Source organism: Monodon monoceros, unplaced genomic scaffold, assembly GCF_005190385.1.
Source record: "Monodon monoceros isolate NGI ecotype Baffin Bay Population unplaced genomic scaffold, NGI_Narwhal_1 Super_Scaffold_11, whole genome shotgun sequence".
Classification (NCBI taxonomy): Eukaryota; Metazoa; Chordata; class Mammalia; order Artiodactyla; family Monodontidae; genus Monodon; species Monodon monoceros.
The window spans coordinates 27,738,450-27,758,555 of record NW_021703767.1 but is presented as its reverse complement, the minus strand read 5'-3'; the positions used below and the strand labels follow the sequence as shown (position 1 = coordinate 27,758,555).

General features: G+C 33.1%; 1 protein-coding gene across 2 annotated transcripts in view; it reads left to right on the top strand.

Moving 5' to 3' along the window:
* USP25 (ubiquitin specific peptidase 25) overlaps positions 1–20,106 on the top strand; it is a 140,952-nt gene that overhangs the window by 80,696 nt on the left and 40,150 nt on the right. For both annotated transcript variants that reach the window (XM_029214127.1, XM_029214128.1), the window contains exons 10-17: positions 2,243–2,391; positions 7,720–7,847; positions 8,195–8,290; positions 9,467–9,628; positions 10,248–10,474; positions 13,478–13,548; positions 14,628–14,856; positions 16,289–16,489. In XM_029214127.1, the coding sequence (XP_029069960.1) occupies positions 2,243–2,391; positions 7,720–7,847; positions 8,195–8,290; positions 9,467–9,628; positions 10,248–10,474; positions 13,478–13,548; positions 14,628–14,856; positions 16,289–16,489 (1,263 nt within the window). The remainder of the gene's footprint in view (positions 1–2,242; positions 2,392–7,719; positions 7,848–8,194; positions 8,291–9,466; positions 9,629–10,247; positions 10,475–13,477; positions 13,549–14,627; positions 14,857–16,288; positions 16,490–20,106) is intronic.

The following is a 20,106-nucleotide window of genomic DNA, read 5'->3' as shown; positions in this document are numbered from 1 at the left end:
CATGGATTTACCATGAAGTTAATGAAGCCTAACCATGGGTCCTGGCTAAGGCTCTGAATCTAATTTTTTGCTTATAACTTTTTTATCATAGTTCTTAAAAGTGAGTTCCTCATATATATGAGCTTCAGGCTTCCCAACTTGGATCCATTCCAACCTCTACCACATTCTTTTATTTGTCCCTCCAGGTAATAGAGGAATTATTTAGTCTAATATCAATGGCTATTCATTACATGTGCTCAGAATCTCATCCTTTCATGTTTTCACTCAGGCCTTATTCTGTCCATTATCTTGCTTTTTTTCTGTATCTTGACTTCTTCCTTTCACTGTGTCTTTCTCATCAATATTTAGACATGCTCTGGTGTTTCACATCTTTAAAATTAAAAAAAAAATCTCCCTTCACATGCTTTTTTTCAGTCAATCTTATTCAGGAATAAGCTCCTTTAAAGTGAGGAGTTTGTTTTCACCTGCTATCTCTCCAATTATTCTACCTGTCCCACTTTCATTTTCTGTCCCCAGACCTCTTCTCAAAGGGGCTTTTTAAGGTTATTGATTTCTTACACGTGTGTTAGTCCATCGGATCCCTCTCAGTTCTTATTGAATTCTTATCAACTATTAATGCTGTTGACTCCACTCTCTCCTTCTCCTCCTTTTCCCCACTCTTTCCTTAAAAACACTTCTCTGGCTTCTATCACACCATATTATCTTGGCTTTCTCATGCCTCTGTGGGTACTTCTTATGAGTTATATTTATAGTTCTTCCTGTATCTAAAGGTGAGATCCTTGGGAATCAGCTTAAGTCCTCTTCCTCTTCCTGTCAGATAATTCCTTGGGCAGTCTCATTCACTTCCTTGATTTCCTGCTATCAATAAGCTAGCAATTCTTCAATTTATAGCTTCACACCAGTCTTAGTTACAGACTTATTTATGTCCACCTCTTTTCAACTTGAAATCTTATGGGCCATTCGAAACCAATGATTTTCCCTGCTGCCTTAAAACAAAAGTAAAAAAAAAAAATCCTCTACTCTTCCTTCACTGGTGCCCCTTTCAGTACATAAAAATCAATTCAGTTGTTCATGCTAAAAATCTGAGTATCATTCTTGATACCTTCCTTTCTCTTCTGTTCCCCATCCTGCCTATGAGCCATTCAGTCAAGTCCTATCGGTGCTCCCTTTTGTATATATTTATAAATGTGTGTATGTCATTTCATCTGTTTTTATATACTTTTACTAACACCCTATTCAATGCTACCTTTATTTTTAGATAGATTCTATAATAGTCTCCTGACAGTCTATCACTCTCTTAACACAGAAACCGTAAGGATGTTTCAGAGATATAAATCTGAGCCTCTTATTCCTAGATTTAATTATTCAGTGACTTTCCATTATATTCAGAATATACTAGAAAAAAATTCTCAACAAGGGCTACTAGACTTCGTTAAGAATTTGATTTTGATCCCTCACCTAACTCTTCATTGTCATCTCCATCTTGCTCCCTTAAGCTATACTTTCCTTCCCTTAATTCGTTAAAACATGCCAAGTTCTTTGCAGCCTGAAAGTCTTTGCGTGTGCTGTTGCTTGGCCAAGAATACTCTGGCTCCCCGACGTTCTGGCCTGGCCAACTCCCATTCACCTTTACAGTCTCAGCATAAATGTCATTTTGCTATGGAAGTTTTCCCTGCTTCACCCTCCAGCCCTAAAGACTGGGTTTGTTCCCCGTTTTTATACCTTCTCACAACACTCTGTCTCACCACCCCTTTTATAACATCTGTAATTATAAACAATTGTTTGTTCATAATTATATGTACAATTAATGTGTATAATGTCTTTTTCCAGAAGAGGATAGGAGTTTCCTCGGCTCAGAGACCATATCTCTTTTGTGCACTGCTATATATATTCTCAATGTTAGCACACTCTCTTACCCTTAGAAGGTACTTTTTAAAAGAATAAACATATATATATATATATATATGTATGTATGTTTATACACATATATACATAATATGTACTTACATATGCATGTATATAATTACATACACACATAGGGGTGTGTAATATCTATAGCATAGCTGGATGTGGATATACATATGCACATGTACAAACCAGTAGGAAAATTATACCAACTACTACTGTCTGGACCATAAACAGTTATAGTTTTCAGGTTCAGGAGATAATTACTGTATACATCTATTTACTTTTAGTAGCTAAAAGGCCATATTGAGGAATATTAATTTCCCCCCTCTTATAGGTAAAAAATTTGAAAATACTGAAATGTTTGGTCAGTACCCACTTCAGGTCAATGGATTCAAAGATCTACATGAGTGCCTAGAAGCTGCCATGATTGAAGGAGAAATTGAGTCTTTACATTCGGAAAATTCAGGAAAGTCCGGCCAAGAGGTGAGTTTAGCATCTTTATTCCCCTTTCCTTCAAGTCTTTCTTAAAATGTTGTGAAGTGCAATTTAAGGCTCTAAGGATATAGCTACTAATAATTGAGAGAATACTCAGAAAATGTATTTGGATTTAATTATGATAATTTATACATATTTGGGAAACCTGCAGAGTCAATATACTCTATAATCTAAGTTAAATTTTCATTTAAAATTTTTCTCAAAATTTGATGTTAAAATCCTCCTTTAGGACACTGTTCAGTCTTTTAAGACTTTTCAGTCATGGTACCGGCCATTACAGCATGCTAGTCCTGGAAGTAAGGAAGAAAAACACTGATGTTAGAGTGGAATTTTATATAGACATATGTTACTTACATCAAATATTGTTGGAATATGTCCACACCCAAGTAGGCAACACCACACTCCTTTTCTTGTAAAATTACTGTGTGATTGCCTGAAGAGCAGATGAAAAAACTTGCTTTCTCAAGAAAGAAAGAATTTAAAAAATATATTACAAACCTATTTATCTGTCTCCACTGGTCTCTGTCTAATAACCTATCTCCATCTCTCAATTCATCTCTCTAGCTCCATCTGTATATCCTTCCATCCATATATTCTTCTAGAATAATAGAATAAACGATAAAGGACAGATTATGTGTGCCAAAATCAGTCATCATTAAGCAATTGCTGATAGCTGTCTAGATGTAAACTCCGTGCATGAGGGTGGGGGTCTTCATCTGTGCCATTCACTACTGTATCCCTAGGGCAGTGTGGTGACTGCAGATAAAGTTACATAATACATATTGACTGACTGAATGAAATGTCTCAGTCATATTAAAAAAGTTGCCAAGGTCTTTATTCTGAATAGGTACTTAATAAATATTAAGTGATGGCATCTCTGTTTATCTAAAAAGGGACTAGGTTCTTGTATTTTTCAGAATAAATTGCTTTTATTTGAGTTGTATGCTTTTTTAAAAAGATATAATTCTAACGCCATCCTCATTTCCTTTTCTTCCCTCACTCAAACAAAAAAGGAAATAAATAATATTTACTATTTTTTGGCTGTTTTTTTGAGAGAGAGAAAATATTTGAAATAGTTTTTCTCTCTACATCATAGAGCATCTATTTCAGTGATTCTCAACAGATATCTACACCTTACTTCAAAGCTATCGAATCAGAATCTAGGGTAGGGATATGGTATATGACCACCAGAGCTCCACAGATAGATAACTCTGATATAGACCTTTAATTAAGAATACTTAAATTAAGCATATTTATTTTATTGATTGGGAAACAAATCTGTAAAGATTGGGCCTTTCCAAGGATCCCAAAATGGAACAGGTGTGCAGAGCCCCATGAAGGGCAATCTGTTTTCTATTAAACAAAAGAATGATGGGTTTGGGCAGGGAAAAAAGGGATGGCATTTTCCTCACATTGTCAAAGTAGCTTATAAATGAAACACACTATGGTTTATTGGTAAATAATTTAATAATTGGTAAATAATCTTTCTCACATATTCCTACCTTTTAAAAATGTTTTTCTTACATTGACTCTGATTGTCATTATTTATTTTTTTAAAAATCTAGTTTGTCCTCTGTCTTTGGCTTCATACTCTGAATGCCCTATACCACAATATATAATTTCTGCCTAGGTTTTCCCATCTAACCTAAGATACACAGTGGTTTGTTGTCATCTCTGAATTCAATTTCTTAGCCGTCTCAATAATAGCAAATTTGATTACCTGTGATTCCTAGTACCAGTTGCCTAGATTTGCTGAACACAGTAGTTTCAATAATAATTCAACCTGGTTTAAATGACTCTCACCGACTAGAGCAGAATATCTTAAAAGTTTTTAGTAACACCCTTAAATTATAGTCTTATTATGTGCTTCAGAAAAGCTATTTTGTTTCTCTATAAAGGCCAATGAGTAGCATTTTAGGCTTGTTTCTAAACAAAATTGGCATAACCCCCGATGTTAATACCTTTTATCTCTTACACTATTATTTAATAAAAATTATTGATTTTACTTTGATATAGAAAACATCTTTTTTTTTTTTTTTTTCTGAAATAGCTGGGGCCAACTAATATAGGAAGATCTCTAGTCTCCAGAATTGCTCATGTTAAAACATCGAGTGGGCTGTAAGAGTTTACATTTCTGTAATGACTACCAAGAGGCAACTGAATAAATTAAAAATGATTATATGTAAGATATTTTTCTAAATCATAAATTTTAATTAAATGGTGTGCCAATTGTAAATGAGTTATACTCTCCAAGAAACCTGGAGCTATTTTTTGATTGCCTGTTGGAGAGAAAGAATTTCAAAGAGTAAACACCTCACTTCTGGTATGGGTATTCACTACCAATAGTATGATGTACATCCTTTTAGACGATTGCTATGCACATATAAATATTGTATTTGTCTGTTCATACTGTCCTGAAACTTGCATTTTTTTACTTAGCAGTATATTGTGAGCATCCTTCCATGTCAGTATATAGCTTTACATCATTCTATTTAGAACCTGCATAGTATCATTGTAGCCCGTATTTACAAAATTAAATTGTTGTAATTCTTCTGTGAGACAGTAGTTGGACAAAGAATTATTTCAAAGAATGTCTTCCTGTAAATACCCTTGAGCACTTAGGAATGAAAGATAGTTAGAAGTGGAATCTTTAGGTCACAGGGCATACTCATTTAAAAATGTAAGTACTGCCAAATTTCCCTTCACAAAGTTGTACCAAGTTATAATCAAAGTGCTGAGAGAAATTTTACAGAGCTTTAATTAAAAAGCTAAGTTATAGAAATAATACCTACATGTACTATATTAGATATATGGAGATATTATATAGGAAATATATAGGGCAAAGGAGTGAAGGCAATTAAATGACTGAAACTAATTTTTGAATTGGAATTGCAAGTTTTCTCTTCTCGTGCTTAGTTTATATCCTAGCTTTGTTTGGTGTTCTGTGGGGAATTTGCAATGATAGGTCTGTTTTTTCTTGTTCCTCCCCCCAACCCCCCCATATTCATGTAATCTTCCAAAAGCAAGGTAGTTAAAACATATTAATAGAAAAATCAGCTATTTACTCATAAAAATGGCCACATTCTCTCTAGAAAATATTTTAACAGGTCAGATTTATATTTACAGTAAATTCAGGAGTACTGCTGTTGGCATTGCTGATTATCTAAGTTCTTTTTTCATTAACTGCAGAAATCTATTACCCCTGTCAGTTCATTTTATAATGTAGTAATAATAATAGTAATCATATAATGATATGTGTTTTGAGATATGGAGAATATAAGCATCATTTTTACCTTTAATGACCTGTGTCTCACAGCATGGCATACCGGTTAGATTAGGGATAAGGTATAGAGTTTTACTGAATGGAAAAATATTTTGAAAGAAAAAAGTGTCATTGGTTTATATTATTTGAGATTCTACTTATGTACTGCTGTACTTATGATCTGAAAATCACAGAGCTAGACATACCCATAGTATTTTTGTAAATGAATTTAGGGAATGGTGTGGCTATCTCTCGTCCTGATCAGCATGATAATGAAAAAGTGAAATCCTTCCACTCCTGTAGTAGGAAAAAACTGTCACTGCTGTTGGAGGAAACAAATCCATACAGAGACATATTACATAATATATTATGAACATTCTTTCATAAGATATGGAACCTATTTCCTGGACTATTTATGGTTTACAGAGAAGCATACCGCCAATTTGGGTCATTTCATTTCTGCTGGCCATTGTAGGTTCCTGTGAATTAAAGTGTGTTAACTATTTAAAGTTAATACTTAGATTTAATTTTAAATAGTAACATTTAAAGCATTGCAAAAAAATGAAGGTAATAGTACTTGAAATCTACTTGTTTGAGTATTGTAAAATGGAATAGAGAATATCATCCTAAGGCATCAGACGTTTTCCTTGTGATATGTGTGGGGTATATTTTAATTCTTAATAGTAATTTTAGGTGTGGATTAAAGCTAACTAAAAAAAATTCTTTCCAGTGCCATGGGAGAACAAAGCAAATAAGCAAACTTTGCTCAAGAAATTTTAAAACTTAAGAGTTGTTTCTAATATTAGATCTTCCATAACTTTCCCTAGTCAGTTTCAGGTAATATCCATAAAGCAAATTCCTTAAACTTCAACTTTTAGTAAAAGGTAAACCAAACCCAACTCAGGAAATCTCAATTCAGGTAATCATTAGCATTTTGGGAGGGAGAAATAGTTTTTAATAACCATTTATTTTTATTGATTTTATTTACAGAAAAGTAGCAACTTTCAAGATCATATTCAGTTTGCCACATGTGCAGTTTCTGCTTTTCTTTTTCTTGAACGTTTGAATTTAAATTAGCATACTCTTAGCTTATTGACATTTATGTGGTGACATTTTGTGGCACTTGAAAATACCATACACGATATAGTATGCAACAATTTCTTTTTACAGAAGTACATTGCATGGCTTAAAATAAGCACTTCGGAAATACTTGTTACATTATTTTATACTTCTGTATTTGTTAATTCACAAGTTTTTTCCTTTTTCTTTCTCTTTAAATAAATAAGGTTTATGTAAAGCTTGAATCTGTTTATTGAAATAATTTTGATGTTTTGTTGCATTTCACGCTTAACTGAACAGTTGCCAAAGTGTGTGGAGGAAGTGCCTCATAGCAGTGAGGCATTCAATTCTTTAAGCACTAGTCATTTTTAAAAATATTAAATGTAGTTATCATCAGTATAAACTCTGTTTTCCTAGTGATAGATCTTTTTCTCAAATTTGTCAAAATTCCAGTGGGAACATTAAATTTAAAACAGGAAAGTATCAGTTTCTAGTTTTAGCATGAGAATTGTGATCATTTATGCTATAAAATAATTTTTTTCTTTAGTGTACTACCTCTTACATGTTACTTTGTCACAGGTTTTTGACCGTGTGGTTGATTGTATTAAGTATATGTGCCATTCCTGGTAGTAATTGTGACATAATATTGAAGAAGCCAGAAAACTTGAGACACTAAGCCATACTTTTATTCAGTGTCTTTCTCTTTGGGTTAGAAATTCTAATGTAAAGAATTAATCATTGAAGAAGGAGAGTCATTAGAAGAGTTTTCTCTTTCCTGGTTGTGTGTTACCCCATTGGAATTTTCAAAAGGTGTGAAAAACTTTTAGGAGGAAGTTGAGTTTTAACTAAATTGCATACCCAATCAATTATTTGTCATGTTAGCATTATTATGATGCATATAAAAATGCCACTGCTAACTAACATCCTGTGCCTAAAATTGCAATGGAGAAAACAGAAAGGTGATATTAAGGGGTTTTGTTACTGTTTTCTTTCAGCATTGGTTTACTGAACTACCACCTGTGTTAACGTTTGAATTGTCAAGATTTGAATTTAATCAGGCATTGGGAAGACCAGAAAAAATTCACAACAAATTGGAATTTCCTCAAGTTTTATATCTGGACAGGTATGGTTTGGTATACAGCATGACTTAGTTTTGAAACAGTTCAGTATCCAGTGAAGAGTTATTGTGCTTAGAGAAAATTTTGCTTAATTTCCTTAAAATAATTTTTACTTTTTGCGTAATGTATCTAATACTATTTGTCAAGGAAAATGGAGTTCTCTTTTTATTTAGAAAAGGATAGTTACTGGGAATAGTGTTATAAGGAAAAATACTAATTTGTATTGTCTGTATGATGTTTTATTATAAAATTTTGGATGAGTTGATCTTCTGTGGTGATGGCTAGACTTAATATTGTGTCTACTTCTGTATTTGCAAATACTGATAATTGCTGTATTTCTTTTTCCTGATAGATACATGCATAGAAACAGAGAAATAACAAGAATTAAGAGGGAAGAGATCAAGAGACTAAAAGATTACCTCACAGTATTACAACAGAGACTTGAAAGGTATTGAAACTTTAGTGAAATTATGAGCTAACTATAGGAAGTCATATTTTTAGTGACTGTCTAGAGCTTTAATTTAAAATTTGCTTTGAATGATTTGTGATTCTAGGAGTAAATAAGCATTCTGGATTGATATTTTGCTTGAATAGTTTAGGCTTGAGTTTCGTTAGAGACTAAAATAATTCATAGTTGGCATTAGAAGATGATTTTATTGTTTAAAATTAAATATTCCTACCATAAAGAGGTAATACGCATGGTACTAAAAATAGATGTTAAACTAATCTATGATTGAGATTTCTTCTTGTCTGAGACTAAATATTACTCTTGAGATTCCCCTTAAAACTAACGGTAACTGAGTGTTTCTCCTTAACACAGAAGATACAAACTCAGATGCCTACGAGAGGCTCATGGAGGCTTTATAAAGAAGGGAAGCAAGTCAAGCGTGAGCTGGTGGGCAAAGGGAGCCAGAGAGCACATCCCTGTGGAGAGAGGGTGGCTGCTATCCGCACTAGTAGGCGGTGCCACGCGTGAACATCATCTTCCTATTGTCTGTAGCTTCGCATTGTTTCCAGAAGAAGCCAGAATCTAGAGTATGAAATATTCTGTAGTTCAGACAGAAGTCTACAGACTGAAATGTGGTCTGAAAGATCCCAGTTTGCAACCTCTGATCTAATCTGTATTCCCTTGTTTTAGTATTAATTTGAAAGTTATAGCCTAAAACTTTTTATACAAAATAATATGTTATTTTTCAATAGTTTTAATTCTTAAAAGGTATCAGTAATCATATTGAAAAATAATCCGACATAAACGGTGGGAGGATAATATTAGTCACCATCTTGAGACCAGATAACAGATCTAAAAATAAAAGTCTCAGGAGATGGAAATGTCAGTTTTCATTTTACTATTGGGTTACAACTTAGAGCAGCATCTAAAATTTATAACAGTGTATATACACATTCAGTCTTAATCAGCTTTGGTTTTGTGTTCCTTTGGAGAACATTTAATTTATTTCTTGAGTGTACATTTAGTTTTACCATCTTCATTTGAAAGCAGAATTAATTTCATTGTTGAGGAATATTTATTGAAGTGTTTTTATTATGTTTTATAACAATTATTGAAAAAAAAAACAAATGTGCTTTATACACAAATGAAAGCATTCATACATTTTATGGTTAATAGGTATTTAAGCTATGGTTCGGGTCCCAAACGATTCCCCTTGGTGGATGTTCTGCAGTATGCGTTGGAATTTGCCTCAAGTAAACCTGTTTGCACTTCTCCTGTTGATGATATTGATGCTAGTTCCCCATCTAGTGGTTCTGTACCATCACAGACATTACCAAGGTAAAAAGTTTTCTTGATAGAAGAGACAGCTGTGTTACTGTATTATGTAATAACATAATTGATGCCTTTAAAGACGGTTTTATAAAATGCATGTTGTGATTTATTTTAGTGAACTCTAAAAAGATGACATTCACATAGAAGGTTGTATGCTTCTGGGGGCTTTCTTATTTCATTGTTTCAATGGATTTTATGGTTGTGGATTGAAATTTTCATCATACTTTTTTCCATTCAGAATTATACTTCAGGTTGTATGTTATATGTATCATCCTTTCATCCATGAAAATACTACTGTTAAATTAGAAAATTTTCTGTAATGTGAGCTGCTAAGTATTAGCAAGGGAAGGTTTTATAATTCTGGTATATGTAAGATTTGTATAAATAAATATGATTAAGCCATTTCTACTATAAAGCCCCAATTTTATAGTAATGTAGTTCCATATATTAAGAATCTCATTAGGTTATTAGATTAATCCACATATTTCTGGGTTTTTTTTTTAAAAAAACTTTTTCTTTTTGAAATTATAAGCCAATTTAATGCTGTTTGTTTGGCACATAATCATTGTCCAGAGCTTCAACTTGAAAAGTTTAATAATGAATATTCTGTACTTTAAAAATACAGCACAACAGACCAGCAGGGAGCTCCTTCTTCAGAACTGCCAAGCACATCACCCGCATCAATAGTTGCCATTTCGTCGAGATCAGTAATACACAAACCATTCACTCAGTCTCGGATACCTCCAGATTTGCCCATGCATCCAGCACCAAGGCACATAACAGAAGAGGAACTCTCTGTGCTAGAAAGCTGTTTACATCGCTGGAGGACAGAAATAGAAAATGACACCAGAGGTAAGAAGTTTCTCATAGCAGAGCTACTCTACCTCAGATGGACATGATTAATGTTAGAATTGAGAAGGGAAGTCACCTATGGATTATGGGTTTCATGTGTAAATATTATTAAAGGTTTTTTTCCCCTACAAAGTGTTTTCTATAAGATAAACTAGTTTGGCTTCCTTTTTTATTATCTTAATATCAGGTTTAGAGAGACCAAAAGATTTTTCCTGTATTACTTAGCTAATTAATGACCTAACAGATGGTCTGATTTTCTGGTTTAGGGCTCTAAATTTATATCAAACTGGTATTCACAGGTACTCCATTGGTGAAACATCACACAGCATCAGATTTTGTACTTAATCAGTTATGTACCTCCCTTGATATTTGTGCAGTGAGTTCAAATGATACAATATTTTCTTTAGGTTGAAGAATTAGAAATGTGAATTTTAATATTCAGTCTTCTCTAGTAGGTTTCCAAATATGATCTATTAGCTCAGTGCCAGTCTATAACGAGTTTTAACTGGCATGTAGTAAAATCAGAAAAGTAAGGACAGTGCTCTGTGGGGTGTGTGTGTGTGTTAGTGTTAAGTTGCCATCTGTCCATGCTTGGAAGGAACTCTCCTTTATTCTGAAATTATCTCCTTTACTTTTATCCTACTTTACTGTTGTTAAAATCTCCTTTTCTTAAAATGAAGTGATATTAATATTTTATGGTAGTTTTATCATAATTTTTTTTGCATGTCAAAATATAATAACCTATTATTGCTCCCTAATTTTATCCTAATTTTATTGATCTATGAAAAAAACATCTAGGAGTTACTCTTTTTATACCAAAAGGTTGGACTTGTACTAAACAATATCACTTGTTAGATTTTAAATGCCCAACTAGATGCTTTATAGACAATATGGAAATAAAGAGCAGTCTGTATTTAATAGGGAGTAAATAGGGTGTGGTGGTAACTAACAGTTAGCATTAGTAACTAAAGATTTTCCTTAGTATTTTTCATATATAAGGAAATTTTTTGTATTTGAAATCATTAGTAAACATTAATTAAGCACATAGTTTTTCCTGAATACTGTGCTAGGTGTTGGATAATTTTCTAGTGGACTTGGCGGATTGTGTTTGTTTTCATAAGATTACATTCAGAAGACTGAAAGCTAAGAACTTTTGACACCAAGGTCGTAGCATTGAGGGAGGAAAGAAATGACTTTGGTATATTCTTTGATGTGGGTCATTGACAAGAGGGAAGAGAGAGGGGGGGAGGATCAAGGATGATTCCCTTAGTTGTTCATAGTGATATGTATAACTACATAGATGGAATGCACTTTGGAAATGAGCAAACTGGTGGGGAGCAGGCCCTCACCTTGGGGGCGGAAGTAGGAATATGATGAGTCCACTTCTGGCCATTTTAAGTTAGAGGAACTTGAGAGACATGTCATAAGGTTTTGGACCTATAATACTATGCATCAAGTATTAAAGATTTTCCTTGGAATATTTGTTTTCTCTCTTTTATCCCTGATGATATTTGCTGTTAGCATTATTTTTTAAACTATTACATAGTATTCCAGTATATGAATATGATATAATTTATTCAATTTCTGTGTTGTTACTAACTACCAGTAAAGCTGGCCTTCCGCATACATATTAGCATACTTTGTGAGTTGAGTATATTAAAAATGCCATTTCTGATCCAAAGTGTATATACTTAACATTTTGACTATTTAAAAATTTCCCTCCCAAAACAATGAGGTAGTTTACATTCCCAATAATTTTGTGTGAGAGAACCTGTTTCCCAGTACTCTCCCTAGCTCTGGGCACTTTTTAATTTGTGGTAGTCTGATAGTTGAAATGAAAATGGTATTTCAGGGTCTTGATTTGCATTTCATTAATTATGAGTGAAATTCTATTTTTCTCTAAATTGGTGACCTTTGCCCATTTTTTATATTGAACTATTTGTCTTTCTCTTACTGCTTAATAGAAACTTTAATGTTATGGGTATTAACCTGTTGCCTGTTGTGTATGCTGCAGATAATATTTTTCCAGTTTGTCATTTGATTTTCTTTATGTTGGCTTTTGTTTTCTTTCTATAATAACAGATTTTCTTAAATTGGGGGGAGGGAGTCTTTTCATTTATGGTTACTGGATTTTCTCACAAGCTGTAAAAGGCCTTTCCCTAGTCTAAAGTTCCTAATTTTCTTTGGTAGTCTGGTGTTTTTTTCCTGATTCTGTTTAACAGCTTCATAGTATAGTGTGGTTATACTATAACCACTTCCCTATTGACAAATATTTAGGTTGTCTCCACTTTTTAAAAAACAATTATAGGCAATATAACTGTGAAACATCCCTACCTCTAAATAATTTTGTAGGATAGATTTCTACTGGAAGTAGAAATAATGAGTAATGGGAGTCTCATAACTTTATTTCAGTTGGCGATTAAAGTGGATTTTTATCCAGTTACTTCTGTACATATACATATATGTATGTGTGTGTGTGTGATGTGTGGTGAAGTTATTTTATTTCACTCTAAAGGTTTTCGTATAGGTTATAGCTCCCCTTTTCCACTTATGTGCCCTAATTTCCTCTGGCTCCAAAGTTACATATTTTGACACAGGGGGAACTTCATCAAGATAAAGAACTTTATTCTTGATTTAGGGCAATAAAAGAATAAACTACAGGAAAAAAATAAAGTTTTTCCTGTTTTATACAAATATGTAGGGGGGGTTAGTTTTAATTTTCATTGGAAACTTCCTTTATAAATTTGAACAAAGTTCAGTTTTATTGGCTCTGCACATTTTAAAAATCATATTTGTTTTCATTTTTCGTTTGTGCTATATCTTTTATAAAGAACTAAATTTCATTTTATGCAAATTCTGAATAGTAAGTTTTAGAACAGTTTTAGAAACTTTTTCTTATTCCTCTAACATATTGATTGGTAGGAAAACCCTTATTCCCTACCTTATAAGTCTCAGTAGAAACATACTTGATGTTAATCATTAAATGGCATCTTCTATCCTTAGATTTGCAGGAAAGCATATCTAGAATCCATCGCACAATTGAACTAATGTACTCTGACAAATCTATGATACAAGTAAGTTGAATTTTGAGCTAGTAAGCATTATCAAAATTATTTACATATTTTAATTTATCTTTATGTTATTTATCATAATTCTCATACTTTTTGTTATAAAATTGTTGAACTTTAAGATTTTTATATTAATATTTTCCTCATTCAGTTGTATTCTCATACTGTATTTATTAGCCTCCCTTTTTATTCTTTTATAATAAAATTTATCAAAAATTTCTAAAAGGCCTTAGCATTTAAAAAAAAAATTCTATGGGAAAATTACATGGTTGTTTAACGATATTAAGATTATGGGAGTGGGGCTTCCCTGGTGGTGCAGTGGTTATGAATCCACCTGCCAATGCAGGGGACACGGGTTCAAGCCCTGGGCCGGGAAGATCCTACATGCTATGGAGCAACTAAGCCCGTGCACCACAACTACTGAGCCTGCGCTCTAGAGTCCGTGAGCCACAACTACTGAAGCCCGCGCACCTAGAACCCGTGCTCTGCAACAAGAGAAGCCACCGCAGTGAGAAGCCCGCGCACCACCACGAAGAGTAGTCCCTCACTCACCGCAACTAGAGAAAGCCCGCGTGCAGCAACAAAGACCCCGCGCAGCCAAAAATAAATAAATAAACAAACAACTAAATAAATAAAAGATTATGGGAGAAGGTAAAGGGCTCAGTTACATTTTAACTTCTGAGGCTCATATAATGGCTTATTATATAAGCCATTTTGCTGAACTCATCCATCAATTTATAACTGTGAATATTTAAACAAATCATGTGCTGTATATAAAAATGTTCATCATAAGTTCTTTATTCGAAAGAAATAAATAGATCAACAAATATACTTCCAAAGTTTTGAAAATCATCTTATTTACATACCTGTCTGTTTTACATGTCTTTAGTTTGCTTATCCTCTCCGCCCCCTGCCTTCTTTTATTTCATAGTTTAATTTTTTCAAAACTTTAATTCCAGCCAATTTACTCTTGTTAAAAAACATATGCTCCTATGGGATCCTCCAGTCAGATGGTTTGTGGGTTTCATGGGATGTGGTGTAATAGACTACATAACTACAGTTTAACTCTTCTTTTTCATATTTAGGTTCCTTATCGCTTACATGCTGTTTTGGTTCATGAAGGCCAAGCTAATGCCGGGCACTACTGGGCATACATTTTTGATCATCGTGAAAACAGGTGGATGAAGTACAATGATATTGCTGTAACAAAATCATCATGGGAAGAGCTAGTGAGGGACTCTTTTGGTGGTTATAGAAATGCCAGTGCATACTGTTTAATGTACATAAATGATAAGCCACAATTCTTAATACAAGGTAAGAATATGAAATATATAGGGTGGTATATATTTTTAAATAAGTAACCCTTTTATGTGACTCTGGTCTCTGGTGTGATTAGTTAAGTGTAGTTTACTAAAGAGTGTGATGAATATGATTAGGAAATGCTGCTGGGTTATTGTAGGTGAGAAAACTGGAATTGAAAAGTAATGTGACCAGGGCTGAAAACTGGAATATATTTTGTATTCAAAGTTAACTATTTAGTAACTATTATAAAATGTAAGTCGGACTTTTTTCTCCTTGTTAAAATCCCTTTAATGGCTATGTCACACATTGACTCATATTCAAGCTCCTTAACCTAACATAAAAAGCCTCCATTTTCTGTCCTCTAATTGTCTCTCCAGCTTCATTTATAACCATTGTTCATTTCAAACTTTATGTACTTTACTAATATTTGAACTTCTTTGGCTCCCACCAAATCATTTCACACATTTATATCTATATGTTCTTATGTTTTCTGTTTTTATTTTTTGCCAGTAGTGATCTTATTTCTTTCTTCTTTTGCCTAATTCTTTCTCATCTCTCAGGATTCAATTCAGATGTCATCTGCTCTGCCAAGTTTTCCTTGACCTGCCACAAAGTATCCCTCCTTGTGTTCTCATAGCATACCTCTCTTGGGCACTTATTATGTGTTGGAATTGTATGTTGACTTGTCTTTCGCACTTCACTCTGGTCTGCTCAAAGCCAGGGAGCGTTTCATACTGTGTCTTAATCTTTTTATTTCTCATATTCTAATATAGGCTTTGCATATAAAAAGCACTTAATAAAGGTTTGTTGAGACTGATAAAACTAAACTTTCCTTTTGTATTTAACCATTTAGCAAAACTAGTTAGGCAGTTCATTTATGACTGAAAGCTAAAATTTATTTTGTGTGTGTGTGGTAGAGGTTGAGTAACGCTTTTAAGTACTACTTATGTGATGTTGAAAGAAATCTTGCTATATTGATTGATTAGTTTTCAAATTGCATATAAGTATATTGCTATACTTAACTGCTTCAGATGAAAAAGAATTTTAGTTCTATTTTGAGCTTTCGAGGTTATGAGTTATTTCTTCTCATTTTGTGGTTTTACTTCGTGAGTAATCAAACGTCTGGTATTTTATAATAGAAAAAGTAGCACTATGTCAGTGTTTGAAAAGTAGCAAACAATTTTGGCCTTATATCTTGTTCCATTTTTTTACTCTTCAGCCTAAAAGTAAAAGCTGAGAACATTACCTATAATGGATTATCAAATATTTGCATCATTGTTTTTCTGAGCATTTGTTTGAGTTTTCTTTTAATATATAGGTAATATTGATTCGCCAAGTAGTAATAATTTGTACTTTAAATACATTTGAAACACCTTCTATTTTGAGCTTTGCATTTTTCCTTTAATCCTTAATTTTATAATAGTTTTTGAAATATGATTTGCAGAGGAGTTTAATAAAGAAACTGGGCAGGCCCTTGTTGGAATAGAAACACTACCACCAGACTTAAGAGATTTTGTTGAGGAAGACAACCAGCGATTTCAGAAAGAACTAGAAGAATGGGATGCACAACTTGCCCAGAAAGCTTTGCAGGAAAAACTTTTAGCATCTCAGAAATTGAGAGAGTCAGAGTCTTCTGTGACAACAGGTTAGTCCGCTTTTATTGCATTTTATTATCAATATCATGTTTATTATTGATATTTTATTATAAAAATAAGATATGCTCATTGAAAAAGCAAAAACAACATAAAACTTTAGTTATCCTAAAATATGAAGACTCCAGTAAAAATCATCTGAAATTCCATCACTCAGAGATAATAAAAGGCAACAATTTAGTTTACTCCTTTGCCAGATAACACTGTATGTACATATATATCGTTTTCAAGTTAAATGAGATGATTCTGCTAACTCTCCCTCTACCTATTCTGCCTACTTTGATTGACTTTTTTTGGCAAGATGCTTAGAAAAACTGTGAAACTGCAGGTAACCCAAGCCAATTCACTAAAGCTATCAAAGGAATGAACTCTAATAATTTCATATTTGAGCAAAATAACACTACTGGTAAATAGTATTAATTCATATAGAGTATTTATTTGATTTTTTTTCAGAATTCTTAAAGTTAAAAACAAAATTAGCAGGAACTAAATATTTAATATATTCCAAGCAAAAATCTGTGTAGATCTGTAAAACAAATGAGAAGATAAGTGTATAAAAATATAAATATTAAACATTCTATAATTATTAGGTGATAAAATCAATAAAATATTAAGAATAACACTGTACAAAAGTGTCTTCTAGCAAAGCTGAAAATACAATGTCTAATGATTTTTTTTAAGATTAATCTCATCACTAAGTTGTCAAAATATTTTAGGATGACATTTTGTACTGTAGGAAAGGTCCTCTTTCTGTTTAGTGGTTGGGGAAATGAGAAGAGATAAATTAAATAGATATTTTCCTTAACCCCATTTGTCTCTTTCTCTTTTTTTTTTTTTAAATAACTCTGAGTGGATCATTTTGAATCACCCTTTTTTTGTAAGATCTGTGTGTTTTTATTTTTTAAGAAAGCATTTTAGGTGTTTGTTTAATTTCATCTTTTATAGACAGATTCCCATGTAGCTTTACCTAGGTAGTTCTCAGCATTATCATCTGAACTTTAGAAGGAATTATTCTTTCAGTGAGAGGTTTGTAATACCACAATATGGTATGGTGACTAATGTAGGCATGCACAGATCTTTCCAGACTTGGAACTTGTTCTCATATGAATTGAATAGTTGAGTCCTTGATCTTGATTTTAAGTGACATCGATTCAGAATTTTTAAAAGACCAAGATAATGGTATTATAGCAACAAAGATACCAACATATTGATACAGAAATGCAGTACAGTATATCTGAATACCACCATTGTAGTCTCTGGTGAGCTCTACCAGACGAGGACTGTACTTTCTTCCTGGACATCAGGGGCCACTGTGTAGAACAGGTGAAACTCTATAGTTTCACAACAATGCAGTTTCATTATAGTAACTTTGTCCATATTAGTAGGAAGTAAAATAGCTCAGTAGATATCAAGAGGTTTCTGAGTTCAAATCACAGTGTAGTAACTATGTTACAGTTCCTTTCATTTTTGAGTCAGTTCCATCTCTGTGATTTCATCCCTTGTCTTCTGTACATATCCTTTCCAAATTACTCCCTAGAACTTGCCCCAAGATGGAGCTTCTCTGTTATTCTTTGCTTAACTTTTAAGTGCTCCAGTTGCACATGGCTCTTCTTATCTTATTAGTGGGAGGACAGGGCTGCACAATTGGCGTGATAGTGGCACCTAAGCACTCAGATGAAGGTGAGTGCTCCAGTCATTGGTTAAGCTCCAACCCTATTATTCTTGGCTCAGTTATATTTTGTAACATCAAAATATTAAATTCTATACAGTCTCTTTTCCATCTTTTCTGTTTCTCACAAGACTGTCTAAATTTACAGACTTAACACATTTTATTTTTACTAAATCAGACTAATACATATTCCCCACTAATATTCCTGTCTGACAGGACTAGCCAACTTTTCCCCATCATTTACATTTGTCATCTTATATTCCCTCGCTATGAAAAGGCCACATGTGTGTATGCTCCACACCCTTTTTATCCTGATCAATACTTCCTGTTGTACATTTTATATGGTGTTTTGTAAGTTTTAAAAAATTCAGCAGTAGGTATTGGGCATATATGTTCATGTCCCTCTTTAGTATTTAAAAAAAAAAAAAACTTGAAGAGAAATACAGATGTATTTCTGAAAGGAGCCAGAATAACTAAAAATAAAGAGATGGAAAGGTCAATTCATATGTAATTACTATGATAGTTATCTTCCAGACTGGGTTTTCAGAAAGCAGTGACAATACTGCCTCAGTAGAAAACATTGTGTCCTGTATAGGCTTGCTAGAAATATGCATTTTGAGTTAGTAGAAATAGAATGTTCTAAATCTATAAATTTGGGGGTGAGATTATTGTTTAAAAGATTGGTTTCTATTACTGTATTATCTTACATATCATATTAAGAAATCCATCTTCTGTTACAGGGGAATTTAACATACCACAGTTGAATAAGGGAATCTATTATAGTGTTCATTGGAATCACTTAACATCCTATCATAAGTAGAGAAATTTTACTTTAATGCCTATGCCATCTTTTTCCTGTTTCTCCTCACAGTTTTCAAAGTAATTTGTTTAATTTGGTATAATACTTTCAGACTGTCAAAGAGAACCTGTGTTTAAATCTCTCAGGTGTGCACTAGGATTATGAGTGACTAGTGGAAGTAATACAAGGAAATCCTGTTTATAAAATCCATCAGAGTGATTTTTTTTATCTCCCTGCAAATCTTTTCAGTAAAGCTGTAACCTAAGAACCATTAAAATCCAATTTCTTAAGGGTGATATTCCAAATAAGAATATTAATTTATATAGTATTAAATGAGTATTTGTTCCTCTTCTTTAACAGGTGACGAAGAAATCCATAGGCATCACTTCTCCCACATGATTCATTGTCTTACTGAAACTAAATAATAAATGATAGAAAAGTATTCTTTAGTCCATCTCACACTACCTCCCTAACCTGCCTGCTGCAAAAGAAAACTTACCTTAACACTTATGTTTAGAGATTTAGCCAACGGTTCTTTACCACGGTATACATCGATACATCAGAATTACCTGGGGGACTTTTTCTGAGTACAAACAGGACATACCACCTAAGATTTACTGGGCTCAGAATCAGTGGAGGAAGGGTCCAGAATATATATTTTTAAAAAGATGTTCAGATAATTCTGAGGTGTACCTGTGGTTAAGCAGCATGGCTCTAGGCTGTATGTATAAAACAAATTATTCTGAAGGAGAGAGAGCTTTGCCTGTTTTGCTTGTGTTACCCATATCTTACTCAAAAACTATTTGAAGTCCTTACAATATATATAACATACTCGGATTTTAAAAACAAAAAGAAAGGAGCTGAAACCAAAAAATGACCTCATTTTTGACAAAAATGACCTTATTTTTGACTTGTAGACCAAATGGTCTACAAGTCAGAAATAAGCTGATATTCCAGGAAAGTACAGCTGGTTCCTGAGAGTCAGACCTGGTAGAATGAACAATATCCTCAATATTTTCAAGTTCCTTTAAGACAGGGACCAGGTGATGTTCTTATTTAAATCTCCAGAATCTAGCATAATAAATGACAAATGGTTGATGCCCCTTGAATATTTTCTGATTTGATTTCATTCCCTATGGAAA